Consider the following 14648-nt stretch of genomic DNA (forward strand, 5'->3'; position numbering starts at 1 on the left):
ATACTTTACCCATGACTTGTTAATTACACGCTTCTCACTGCTACAATTGGAAGCATTGCAGCTTAAAGGGAACATTACATGCTGCACTTGTCACACACTTTAACACTGCAAATAATGCACACAACTTAATAATATTAATACTAATACACATGCCACTTCTGCATGTCTAAATTAATACAGACATTTGTGGGGCCAAAATAAAATTTATTAAACAAACTTTGCCAATAATTGAAAATACATAACAAAACAAATGGTACCATACCAGGACAAAAATTACATAATAAAGAATAAATAGCCACAGCAGAATCATTGGGAACACATCAGGTGGCTTCACAACAAAAGTACAGCACCAACACTTCAAGTACAGCACACTGAAACAGGGCAACAGAGGAACCAAACATGACATTTGAACCGCGGGCAAAAGTGGTGACCCTGGGCACGGATTTGGACACAGGATGCTGACACACACAGCTCAATGGAAGATTTGGGAAGACATAACGGAGGAGATTAATGGGGACACAAGTTCATTTGCGAGCACGTTTGCCCCTGGCAGGCTCCTTGCCACGTGCAGCAGCTCTTCTGCCTCGTCCACGGCCAGAGTCAGATGGTGGCTCATGTGGAGCACGTGCTGGTGAGGGGGTGGATCTTCTTCCCCCTCTGGCAGCAGGGAGTGATGAGGTTGGTAATGCACCCGAAGCGGGTGACATTAGGGCCCTATTGCTGTTAACTAGCTCCACCATAAGTTCATTATGGCGGAGGAGGAGGTCGTTTTGCTGCAGGGCTTGATCAGCCAGCACCTGCAGGCTATCAGCAATAGCTTGGTGGCTGCCAGCCATAGCTTGCTGGCTGGCACTCATAGCCTGCAGGCTCTCAGCAATACTCTGCTGGCTGGTGGTCAAACCCTGCAGCACCTCCTCGGCCCTACGCACCCGCTCGAATGCCGACTCTCCCTGCTGCACAATACTATCCAGCACACGGCCCCACATGGACAATTCAGCCGCAGACAATCTTGGCAGCTGCTGCACGGGCCTGCTACTGGGGCCAGGTGGCACAGACTCCACAACCTCCTCAAGAGAATCTTGACCAAGCGGTGGCGATGCTGTTGAACAAGAAAATTCAAATTACCACACATTCCATGCAACATTTAAAACATCTACTTATGGGCTGGCAAATAATTACCTTCAAGAGTAGAAGCCATCACTTCCGCTGGGGACTCGCTGTCTATAGTGCTCACCCCCCGGACCTCCTCCACTGCTATACAGCACTGGGCCATCTCTTCCAGGGGGGTGAGCTCCAGCTTGCCAGGCATGGGGCCAGCCCCAGAGGTCTGGCTGTGTTGCCACCGCTCGGTCAATTTCTTCTTGAGGTTGCCTTTGAAGTCGTGCCACCTGCAATCAAAGTGTACATATTAATACATGTTACTCCTCATGTTTGCTGTAGCACCCATTGCAATCTGAAACATAATACAACATGTGCCTACTGACACCAAACGTACTATATTCTTTTTTCAAACCAATCCTTAGAAGATACAAAAACAGTCACCCTCCAATAACTATCAATTCAATGTCATGGCCTACATGTCTGTGCGTCCAAGCAACGTGAACACCCATTGGCCAACTCCATCTAATATTGAATGTAAACATTACTGGACTTGTCCTACTCAAATTTTACACACATGTACTTGCCTCTTCTTAACGTGCTCCGTCTGACGAACTTGTGGAGCCACTGCATTAATCTCCGCCGTTATCTCCTCCCAGATCTTCCATCTCCTTGTGTGTGTCAACTTCACCGCAGGACACTCAATTAAATCACGTGCCCGGGTCACCAGGATGTCAAGCTCCCGCGGTTCAAATGCCATGTTTCGTGTTGTTGGTTCCCGTGTTGCCCCACTGCGGCCACGGGCACTGCCACTGCCACGGCCACGGGCACCGGTTGCTGTACCTGAAGTGCTGGGCTGGCTACTCTGTTGGGAAGCCACCTGCTGGGTTCCCAATGATTCTGCTGAGGATGGCCCAGCTGCTGATTGGCCTGATGTTGATGGGCCAGCTCGGTCCTCTGGGTTGAGGGGTACATATGTGGTGTTGGCCATCATGCGGGACAACAGATTCTGCACCACCTGCTCTTCCTCAGAGTCTGAGCCTGGCATGTTTGCAACAAGTGTTTGCCTTTCTAGGACCACTTTAAATACTATTTCTGTAATTGGCGTTAATCAGCTGCAAGCTGCGTTCCGTACGGCCGCGTTCCGTTCCCCAGCGTCAACCGTGCGGCGCATACGGCCCGCCCCTTGGTGTGGCGAAATATTTCCAGAAAACCTGGCAAACTCAGTAAGTGTGATTTATTTGCTAAATGCAGATTCCAACACCAATGACCAAATACAACTGAGGTCAGACATGACATGTATATTTGAATGTACTTCTGTACTGTGCACTTGTTTGCTATGTAGTACAACTGACACTACCCATTCCATATGTCAATCCAGTCCACCACTTAGCCACAAGTAATCAGTGCTACCATCCAAATCACATGTGAAAGCACTCCACATTCAGGTTAGATGCTAGCTACTTTTCATTCCACCTCTGTAATATGGCCCAGTAGAAGGTAAGTGTACACATGGCTGCATGGGCTCATTTTGGGAAAAGGTCTGCCTTCATTATACATTAGCTGTTTGGTACCTTGTTGAGTTAGGTGTAAGTGTCTAGAGATGCACACTATTTCACCTGTTGCTTATACCCATGTTTGTGGAATGTTATAGATTAGGTATAATATGTTTCCATCTTATTTTACACTGTTTAGGATGGGTGTGCGATGCAATGGGTTAGCCGTCTGTTCTGGCGCATACACGCTGTTAGTGTAAAAATGAACAATAAAGTTAATACCAAATATCACTCTGATCAACCAATGACAGCACATGATTGTTTGATGTGTGCCATTGCTAAGATGGCGGCCTATGGGAGAGCAGCCCCATTCTCTTCCGCGGAGCTGCGAACTCTGGTCTCCGTTATGGAGACCAGGCTGGGGCGTGCCGGCCCTTTTATTACAAACCGGCAGAAGCGCCAGGCATATGCATCGGCCCGCAGGCGCATATTCGCGCGCACCCAGGTGCGCAGGACCATCGCACAGCTGGAGCGGCGATGGTCTGATCTCAGGCGGCGCCAGCCTGATAAGCTCCAGCAAATACGGGCCAGCATTGCTCGATGTAAGTGTTTACCCATTAAATGCCCAATTGTACAATATTGCTGACATGACCATTTTTCAACCAATAAGGTAACCTGCCTGATCCATGAGTTAAACATGGCATACAATATATGAGTGCTACTTCCTGTTTGACACCCTGTAATGGTCATAAAATATGTTATTGGGGAGGATTAATGCTTGTGATGCTTACAATGGGCCAAATGTCACAGCATACCTGCCATGTTACAGGCTGTGTTTTGTAAAGGCCACTAAGGAGCTGTTAGCCTGTACAATTATCTGTACTTCTAACCTTTGCATTTATAGCTTGATAAGGCTTAATAGTAATTACCACTAATTGCCACTTTTTTGATTTTTCACATACACAGCACGTGCTCGCGCAAGACAGGCCCGGGAGGAGGCAGAGGTGGCCCTCGAGGACCTGCCGCAGGAAGGGAGCCCGGAGGAGGGTGCGCAGGAAATGGAGGAGGAGGAGGCAGCGGTGGCCCTGGAGGACCAGCCGCAGGAAGGGAGCCCGGAGGAGGGGGCCCAGGAAATTGAGGATGACGAGGGGTGGGCTGTGGAGGCACTGCCACCCGAGGAGGACGTCATCGAGGCCGAGGATGGAGCATTGGAGGCCCCTGAGGAGGAGGTGGAGGCCGATGAGGTTGTCCAGGCGGCCGGAATTGGTATGTATACATAAGGATTAATTTATCCGTTTGGCATGTACTATTTGCTATGTAGCACTGGTGATTCAATTGATTTTTACAATACTATAAAATGACAAAACAAACGGGATAGCAACAGACACACTTTGGGGTTAGATAGGGTGGGCAAACCATCCCTTTCAGCCAGGACACATATTAATGACACAGGTTGTGAGGATGTCTTTCATATCGATTTTAAGTGCCACTGAACCTGTGTAGTTAATCTGTATCCTGGAAGAAAGGGATGACTTGCTAATGTAAGTGTTTCATGTCCCTGCTGCTTGCCTACAATCTGTAGCCTCATATAGGTGAGTAGAGTTTACTGGTGAATGATCTTTGTAAACTAGATTCAGTATGGCATAAATGGAGTATGGACAGGCGTGGCTTAGACTGGAGTAACAAGTGGTCAGTGCCCCTGGGCCCTCCTCTAGCTAACCACCCCCTGCGGCCTGCATGTATGTTTTGCACCATAATTGTGTGTGTATTTGGTCTTAGTAATGCTTTTGAGCATGTGAGTGGGTTAGTGCTGCAGCTTCCCCTAACTGGCATTCTGACAATGATTTCTGGAGCACACCATCAGCAGGCAAGCCATGCTTGATTGCACAAATGTACTGAGCATTCCTGAGAGTTGTGTAACTCCCCTGCCAGGCTCCATCATATAAGAGACACTGAACTTTGTTTGCCGAATTGTGATTGGTGCAGTGCGTGACATGCTTCTCAGAGCTTAGTCATGGGTGGGTTTGGATTGAGAAGGAGCAGTATGACTGTGAGGTGTTCGACAGAGTAAAGGGTAGAGGGCCAAAATCAGGCTTTCCATGTAGTATGTATGCATGTATGTATAGGTGTATGTCTCATATATATAGGTAGATATGTGTGTATATATATATATAGTTATATATATATATATATATATATGTATATATACACACACACCTCGCAGAATGCATGTTTAAAATGTAGCTTTGACTATGTTAAATGTATGCATGAATATCATTAGTCATTTTTCATTTTTAATTTCCTCCACAGATGAGCCTGCCCAAGCAGAGGAGGGTCGCCGTGGGGCCCTCCTTAGACTCCGAGGCCTGATGAGGGAAATGTTGGTCCTAATGGACGACATCATTGAGGGGGAAATTTAAAGTTATTTTTTTTTATGTTCTTTATGAATAAATTGTTATTTAAAGTTGAAAGTTGTCAGTGTTTTTTTCTAACATGCTAAAGTATATGTGTAAGTTGTTTAAAATGTTTAAAATAAGCAAAATGTACATAGTGTATCTAGATGTATGTTTGGGTCACATGCTGTAAGGGTTAATGTGTGTCATGAATGTAGTAGGAATGTGGGTCAGTATAGATGAGCATTTAATTGATTGCAATTGCTAACAATCCCTTTTTCAGGAGGTTGCCTAATAGCCTAAGTGGGTCATGTGATCGCTGTGTGTACTCAGTACAAAATTGTGTTGGATTGTGCGTAAATACTCCGCATCGGGGCGTACGGACAGCTTTCCGTACGTTCTCACGCGGTAAGATCGTGCTTGTGCGGGAAGACCGTGTAAGAATCTGTACGTTTCCCCCGCACACGCACGGTTTGTATGTCGTCCGTACACACGCCCTGTTTTTAAAGAGTGACTCCGTCCGAATGCGGAGGACACGTGGGCGTTTCTACGGACGATGCCCGCACGCTGCCGCACAGCATTGCGTGCGGCCCGCACCGTAACAATTCGGGAATATCCGCACCGATCAGAATAAGGCCCAGAGTGAGAAAAAGAAAGGGGGGTGATCAGGAAGATTGTGTGCTAGATGGAAAAATAGGAATGAAAGGGTAGCGCGAGAGGGAGGTAAGGATGTGAGTAGGAGTGAGAGACAATGGGTGAGATTTAATAGGATGAGAGATTCAGAAAATGAGAGATTTGGGAAGAAATCTCCAGTTTTTTTAAAGTGGCAATCATTTTACACTGCAAAACCAGTTTGATTTTGCAGTTTAAATGATTGCCGCTTTAAAAAACTGGAGATTTCTTCCCAAATCTCTCATTTTCTGAATCTCTCATCCTATTAAATCTCACCCAGAATGTCAGAGACAGAGGGAGAAAGAGATAGGAGAATGAGAGTGTCAATGGAATTTCCCGCTGCAGCTCTGCCCCAACTGAAAAGCTAAGTTTAGAGCATACGAAAATTTGGTAAAACCCCTGATAAGAGGGTTTTTACAGCATTTTCGGTTTAGAGCAACCCGCCCACAGCGAAAACAGAGTGACAGGGAGAAAAAGTGGCAGAGGGGGTGTAAGGGAGAAAAAGGGGGAGACAGGAAAAGTGATGGAGGGTGTCAGGGAGAGACATTACCAGGTAGAGACCATCAGAGAGAGAGAGAGAGAGAACAATGTGAGGAGGAGAGAGATAAAGGAGAAAGAGAGGGCGGAGAGAGCAGGGCAATAGAGAAAAGCTCCATACAGACAGAGCGATTTGGTCGCAGGGCGATTTTGACTTAATATAGCTCAGCGACCAAATTGCTGTGTCCCGTGTTCATCAGCAACAAAGAAGACACTCTGAACGTGAAAGCCGCTGGTCGACCACTACAGGACGACCGTTGCCCTATACACACTGAGAAACCAAATTCCTGGCAATATGAGCTTAAATCGCCCTGTGTGTACGGGGCAAAAGAGAGGATAGGGCAAAGATGAAGAGGGGGGATAGGAGGAGAAGGGGGGGATGGTAAAGGACATGGATAAGGGAGATGAGGAGGAAGAAAGGAGTGGTGGAAAAGGGGTAGAGGAGAGGGAGGAGAAGGAGAGTGGGAGGAAAGAGTGTAGTGGTTTGAAAGGGTTGTTACAGGCAGACAGGGACTGTTTGTCCCCCTCATTATAAATGAAGTACCTGCATCTGAGAGTGGTGGCTGGGTCTCTTCCTCTCTATCCTCCCAGCACTGGGTCCCCTGCTCACCGGTGATGTTGTTCCTCCTCCCGATGCTGGGTGCCTTGTTCCTTCCTCCCGAGGCCAGGTCCCCCACACACCGGCGCTGGGTGCCTTGTTCCTTCCTCCCAACCCCAGGTTCCCAGGCCATCGGCACTGGGTGCTTTTTTTAACTTTCTGACCCCGGGTTCCCTGCCCACCGGAGCCAGGAGCCTTTTACCCTCCTCCCGACCCTGGGTTCCCCAGCCACTGGCGCTGGGTGCTGTTTTTTGATTCTCTGACCCCGGGTTCCATGCCCACCAGAGCCGGGAGCCTTGTTCCTTTCGCCCACCGGGTTCCTCGCCCACCAGAGCCGGGTGACTAGTTTCCTCCAATTTGTCATCGCGGGTCCCCCTGGTGCAGGCTCTGGGTGCTCAGCACACATCTCAATCTAGTCAGATTGCTAAGAAAACAGCTTACAATTGACCTATGTGTAAACCCTTATGCCTCTTAACAGTATGGGGGAAATTTACTAAGATGGGAGTTTTATTTCATATGGGATATATATATATATATATATATATATATATATATATATATATATTATATACACTAAACATCGGCACTCACCTTTACTAGTTTTGGGGTGCCCTATGGCTTGTGACCACATTCTTTAAACAGACATTGTAGGAGCTCTGCACACACTAAATTAACTGATAATAAATAGTGGAGATTTGGTTCATGAATTGATCAATGCATTTAAGCCTGCAGCCCCCTTCACGGGACCCCACTTTTCTGCAGGTCCTAACACTATCACTGAAAATGGCTACAATACACATAGCTATCACATCAATGTTTGATTCCAGGCATGCTATCTGGTCTAAGGCTCACAGCACACTATGCTTTTATATGTGAGCAGTTAAACAACACACCTGTCACTAATCAGATAGGGAAATGGTTAACATAAGCTATGGAGTCTTAGCTAAAACAGGGTGCATGAGAGAATGTGACCACAATAAGCCTAATTTAAAAAATTAATCTAATAAACAATATATAAACTAAACATCGGCACTCACCTTTTCTAGTTTTGGGGTGCCCTATGGCTTGTGACCACATTGTTTAAACAGACATTGTAGGAGCTCTGCACACACTAAATTAACTGATAATAAATAGTGAAGATTTGGTTCATGATTTGATCAATGCATTTAAGCCTGCAGCCCCCTTCACGGGACCCCACTTTTCTGCAGGTCCTAATACTATCACTGAAAATGGCTACAATACACATAGCTATCACATCAATGTTTGATTCCAGGCATGCTATCTGGTCTAAGGCTCACAGCACACTATGCTTTTATATGTGAGCAGTTACCAACACACCAGATAGCATGCCTGGAATCAAACATTGATGTGATAGCTATGTGTATTGTAGCCATTTTCAGTGATAGTGTTAGGACCTGCAGAAAAGTGGGGTCTCGTGAAGGGGGCTGCAGGCTTAAATGCATTGATCAATTCATGAACCAAATCTCCACTATTTATTATCAGTTAATTTATACCCCTTTTACACCAAAAACCCTGGTCCGACCCTGGTCTTTGAACGCTGGAGTTTCCAGGGTCTGACCCTGCTTTATACTGCATTTACACAGCACTTCGACCTGGGTCGGACCAGGGTCTGCACCATTTACACTGGACCTGGGTCAGCCCTGCCTTGTCATTACAAATGGCCTGCAGCAGCAGCACCACATCACCCCCTGCACATCATCACCCCCCCCCCCTGCAGCATCACATCAATCCCCCCCTGCACATCATCACCCCCCCTAGCAGCAGCAGCACCCCCCCCCCACCTGTACATTATCACCCCCCTGCAACATCAAATCACACCCCCCCCCCCTGCACATCATCACCCCCCTGAAGCAGCATCAAATCACACACCCCCTGAAGCAGCATCACCCCCTGCACCTTATGACCCCCCTGCAGCATCAAATCACAGGCTGCTGAGGGGGGAGACGGAGGGGATGCTCCCCGCTGCTGTAACTCCCCCCTGCAGCCGCGGGGCCGGGAGTGGAGGCAGCGGGAATCAGCAGTGCAGGTGGGCAGGGGACATCATCACCTGTAGAATCATATCATCACCCCCCCAGCGCGGGGTCCAGCCTCCAGGCAGCGGGGTCCGGCAGTGCAGGCGGGGGATCCATTCAGCGTATACGAAGTTGCCGGCGGGGTCCCCCCAGCGTATGGGAACTAGTAGCGGCAGTTCCCAGCCGCCGCAGGGACGCTCGCTGGTTACTTCCCATACGCTGGAGGGACCCCGCCGGCAACTTCGTATACGCTGAATGGATCCCCCGCCTGCACTGCCGGACCCCGCTGCCTGGAGGCTGGACCCCGCGCTGGGGGGGTGATGATATGATTCTACAGGTGATGATGTCCCCTGCCCACCTGCACTGCTGATTCCCGCTGCCTCCACTCCCGGCCCCGCGGCTGCAGGGGGGAGTTACAGCAGCGGGGAGCATCCCCTCCATCTCCCCCCCTCAGCAGCCTGACAGTTCACCCCAGGCCCTTAGCAGCCGCAGACACCCCTCTCCTCCTGCAGCAGCTGGGGACAGCTTCCCCAGCGCTGCATGCCGTGCACGGACCCGCTGCGGGTGCCTGGACCCGCAGCGGAAACATTTACACCGGCCTCTACACGGGTCCTAACCGTGTTCTACCCAGGTCAGGACCTGGGTAGAGGACCCGTGTAAATGGACACGGCTTGACCCCATTTACACCGCCGAAGGTCCGGGTCTGACACGCCACTGACCCGGATTTTTCAGCGGTGTAAAAGGGGTATGTGTGTGTGTAGAGCTCCTACAATGTCTATACATACATATATATATATATAAAACTTTAGTTCCATGGGTAAATAAATTTAGCCCTGAGAGTAAATACACGACCAAGAAGGTCAAACAGTGGTGGCCTATAGTATCTACTGATGGAGATCTACCCCTTTTACACAACGCCAGACTGCTTCCTAGTTATACTAGGTCGAGCAATATCAAAGACACCATAGTTAAATTGGACATCACTGGGTGGAATAGCCAAAAACCTGCCCACTTTTTGACTAAGAGAAATGGTTGTCACCGCTGTTTGGGCTGCACAACATGCAGAACAATGACCAACGGTGACAAATTTAAACATCCTCAGCTGGAAAAGTTTTTTTCAATTAATTTTCCATTAACCTGTTCTTCCACCTACGTTATATACCTTCTTACATGTCCCTGTGGGCTGTCCTATGTGGGGAAAACCCAGCGTCAATTTAAGGAACGCATGGCCCTGCATAGGACAGCCATCACACAAGCATTTATCAAGGGGCATAGTGACCAGCCCATGGCCAGACACTGTTTGTTAAACAATCACAGTGTGGCACAAATAAAGTCTATGATTATTGACCACATACCCCCCTCACTACGTGGGGGTAATAGGAATAAAATCCTTATGCAGCGAGAGTCTCGCTGGATATATCACTTAAACACGCTGTCCCCTGGCGGCCTTAACGAAACACTTGGCCTCCATTGTTACCTATAATTTGAAAATTAGTATCCTTTGTTTCTCCCTGGTAGACTGAGCTTGTCTTTTTAGCTTTAGCTCTATCTATTTTTCTGAGTGTCGACACAATTTTTTCTGACATTCAGATCTATTTGGCTTTACATGAGATATTTAGCATGTTTGGTGGTTTTCCATCATTGTCATGCACTAAGAAACAATTGATATGTACTTGTTGTTGTTCTTTATAAATCGTCTACATATGTTGTATGTCATATTTGTTTTTCACTTTTTATTATCATTTTTTTCGTTTGGCATCTTTGTACATTAGTGCAAGGATTGGTTTTAATCAATGATGTTTGTATAGGCAGTAATATTCTGCATATGCTATTTTGATTTCTTGACATCATGATATTACAAGTCTGATTACAGTGTATCAAACCGGGTAAATATAGCGGCGCCATTTGGATATTTAGATATATTTTTTTCATTAAGGCATAATGGATTTAACAATGAGATCTGCTAAGTGTGTTATCACTTATGGGCATACGCTATAACCCTGATTGATTACAACTGCTGTTGGTTTTACATTTGTTGTTTTGGTTATTGTTATTGTTTACATGTGGTTGCTAAGCAGCGCAACCCAGGGCTCAGCGTGTAGCTCTCCGGCCTGACGTATGATCACTTCCGCCTTTGGTTGGCGGAGTACACATGCCCGGCTGGCGGAAGCTGCTAGCAAACCTGACTGACGTCTGCACACACAGCCAGACCCGGAGCTCGGAGGACTTCCGGTAACGGCGTGGTGTGTCATGGCGATTCGGCAGGTGAGTCCTGTATGCGTAATCAAGGTGCTATGGGGGCGGGGGTATTTGTGGTGGGTATTTATATGTCTGTTTGTATGAGCACTGATGTGCTGCTGTCCCTGACGAAGGGGGGAACCCCGAAACTGTCGGACCATTAAAGGACTTATTTTATCAAAGCCTGTGTGAGTGCCGCCTACTTGGAATACTGTGAAGTCGGATCTGGGATCTAACAAGGAAGGCACCTCCAGCAAGTATATCTTCATTTACTATTTGCTTCACTGTGTTTACTACAGTGATCAGGAGTGCCGGGTCATTCCCTCTTGCTATAAACAGTTGCAGGATCCTCTCCAGTATTGGACTCTTGTTTCTAATCAAGGCACCCTCTATTTAAAGATACTTTTATCTCCACAAGCATCCTTCAGTCCTATCAGCACAGTTAAGATTACGTATTGTTGGTGCTCTACCCCGGCGGGGACACAGCAGTAAAGTAATATCATTGGCCACGGTCAATAAATACATCTTCTCACATCATGTCTGCTGCCAGTCAAGAAATGGACCAGGCCCTTGAATTTTTGCAACTTGATGTTAGAGAACTGGTCAGCTTCTCTGATGCGGAGGCTGAAACTATTTTATCGAAGGAACATATGGACGATGATCCTACAGTGCAGAGCGCTGAGGACACATATAAGCATTTATTACGTCTAAAACAAAAAGAATGTGATTACAAGTACCACAGTATAAGCCTCTCAGATTATTATAGAAGCAAGCTTATACCTAGGGGCTTTCGAGTAAAGAATGCCCCCACCATCGGACGCAATAATGTCACCTTTTGTCGCCGATGGTGTGGAATCCTGAACAAATGTTCTATGGATTTGCTGCTCCTTGTGATTGAGGAGGCTTCAAAAGAAGAAAAACTCTGTCAAGCCAAAATTGAGGACTTCGAGAAAGTCCATTTAGCTACCATGGAACAGGATGTAGAGAATCGATGGTTAGAGAAGTTGCAAACCCAAATGGATACATACAGAAAAAATCTTATAGCCTTCAAACGAGAAAAACTAAAAAAAGTACAGATGGACTATGAACAGAAGCGTGTATATGAGTGGCTGGGGAATAACAGAAATCCGGGTAAAACTAAATCGTATCGTAGACGAATGCCACGTGGGCAGAGACCTAATACTGATACCTCCGGAGCCTCAGCGGGAGATTCCACCACCTCTAATGATGAGAGCGGCCCTTTAGGCCCACAAACCAGGGCCATGCTCAAAAATCCACCCCCAAAAGAACAAGGAGGGCGGGGCAAAACGTCCGCATCGAAAAAAGGACCCAAAAGAGGCAAGACAGCCAATCTCAAGAGCTAGTGTTCAATTTGTCTGATGCTGTACTATCTCCTGCAGAAATGCAGGTTTTAGCCAAAGGATTGTCCTTTGTCCCCACTAGGCACTTGGACCCCTTCCAATGGAAGGTTGATTCCTTTAAGCTAAATCGATCACTCCGTTTGAAGGATTATTTTGGAAAGAAAAAAGAGACACAATCCACTGAATCCCTTACCACTATACCACCCCAATTGAAAAAAATTGCCCCACGATCGAAATTCGATCCCATGACTATGAATCCTTCTATAAGGACGTTCTCCCGATTAATGGAACAGCAGGGAGAGACATTACATCACATAAGCAAGTCTGGTCGTGTGGACAACAATTTAAGTTTTGAAAAACGTCAAGCCCTGAAGTCCCTTTCATCCCGCAGGGATATAATAGTGAGGGGGGCAGATAAGGGTGGGGCAGTAGTGGTACAGAGTCTTCAAGACTACCGCAAGGAATGCAACCGCCAGTTGGAGGACGTTACCACATATGGGCGTTTGCAAAAAGATCCCACTGGGTCTTACAAAGCGGAATTGGATTCAGTATTGGGTGATGCTGTTAGAAATGGCACCATTTCTGTTGAATTGAGGTCTGCCCTGACAGTTGATTTCCCAGTTGTGCCACTCTACTATTCCATCCCTAAAATCCACAAGGGGCTTAAGGATCCCCCTGGTCGACCAATAATTTCGGCCAGGGGCTCCTTATACCAACCGGTCTCCATCTTTCTGGACAGCCTTTTGAACCCATGTGTTCAAGCATTACCTTCCTACTTGAAGGACACAACATCCCTACTAAATTTGTTTAGGGACTTTGAAGAAACCAGTGATATGTCTAAAGTTACCTACTTGTGTACGGCGGATGTCTCCAGCCTCTACACCTGTATCCCACATGATGCAGGTGTGGAGGCTGTTAGGCGTCTACTCACAAATAATCCCAAGTATTGTGGTCCACCAGTAGATTTTTTTATTAAGTTACTTGAGTTGGTCCTTACTCGTAATTATTTTTTACATGATGGTGTTTTTTTCTTGCAGCAATCTGGCGTGGCTATGGGGTCCGCAGTGGCCCCGGCGTATGCCAATACTTTTATGTATGAAGTAGAGCAGAATCTCTTTTTCCATCAGGGCCACCTCAAGGATCAGGTCTGTTTATATTACCGCTATATAGACGACTTATTAATTTTTTGGTCAGGTACAGAAACATCTTTGATAGAATTGTTGTCGACACACAATAGAGCCGATCATGTCGTCAAACTGACCTTTTCAATAGACTCCAAGAATGTTCAATTTCTTGATGTGGATATTACTCTTACCAATGGGCATATTACTACTGCTGTATATACCAAAAAGACCGATAGAAACACCCTTTTAAGACATGACAGTGCACATCCACTACCCCTACGTAAAGGTTTGCCCTACTCTCAGCTCCTACGAGCTAGACGTATTACATCTGATCCAGAACAGGTGGAGCCTGCCCTAGACAAAATGGCAGGCAAATTCATAGAACGGGGGTACCCACGTACACTGGTCAATGATTCTAAACTTAAGGTCTTGAATATGTCAAGGGGTCAAACCCTGGAACCTAAGCCCAAATCCCCAGGTGCTAAAACTTTAGTTCCATGGGTAAATAAATTTAGCCCTGAGAGTAAATACACGACCAAGAAGGTCAAACAGTGGTGGCCTATAGTATCTACTGATGGAGATCTACCCCTTTTACACAACGCCAGACTGCTTCCTAGTTATACTAGGTCGAGCAATATCAAAGACACCATAGTTAAATTGGACATCACTGGGTGGAATAGCCAAAAACCTGCCCACTTTTTGACTAAGAGAAATGGTTGTCACCGCTGTTTGGGCTGCACAACATGCAGAACAATGACCAACGGTGACAAATTTAAACATCCTCAGCTGGAAAAGTTTTTTTCAATTAATTTTCCATTAACCTGTTCTTCCACCTACGTTATATACCTTCTTACATGTCCCTGTGGGCTGTCCTATGTGGGGAAAACCCAGCGTCAATTTATGGAACGCATGGCCCTGCATAGGACAGCCATCACACAAGCATTTATCAAGGGGCATAGTGACCAGCCCATGGCCAGACACTGTTTGTTAAACAATCACAGTGTGGCACAAATAAAGTCTATGATTATTGACCACATACCCCCCTCACTACGTGGGGGTAATAGGAATAAAATCCTTATGCAGCGAGAGTCTCGCTGG

At 46.8% G+C, this 14648-nt stretch overlaps 1 protein-coding gene across 1 annotated transcript in view; it reads left to right on the plus strand.

Moving 5' to 3' along the window:
- The window catches only part of LOC146074547 (uncharacterized), a 69072-nt gene extending 63758 nt beyond the window's left edge, over positions 1-5314 (plus strand). Inside the window, exons 2-3 of the mRNA XM_083182793.1 lie at positions 3561-3860; positions 4905-5314. Coding sequence (XP_083038919.1) covers positions 3653-3860; positions 4905-5014 — 318 coding nt within the window. The 5' untranslated portion in view covers positions 3561-3652 and the 3' untranslated portion in view covers positions 5015-5314. The remainder of the gene's footprint in view (positions 1-3560; positions 3861-4904) is intronic.
- The last annotated feature ends 9334 nt before the right edge of the window (positions 5315-14648 follow it).

This window comes from Crinia signifera, chromosome 4 (assembly GCF_055691185.1).
Source record: "Crinia signifera chromosome 4, ASM5569118v1, whole genome shotgun sequence".
In the NCBI taxonomy this organism is placed as follows: Eukaryota; Metazoa; Chordata; class Amphibia; order Anura; family Myobatrachidae; genus Crinia; species Crinia signifera.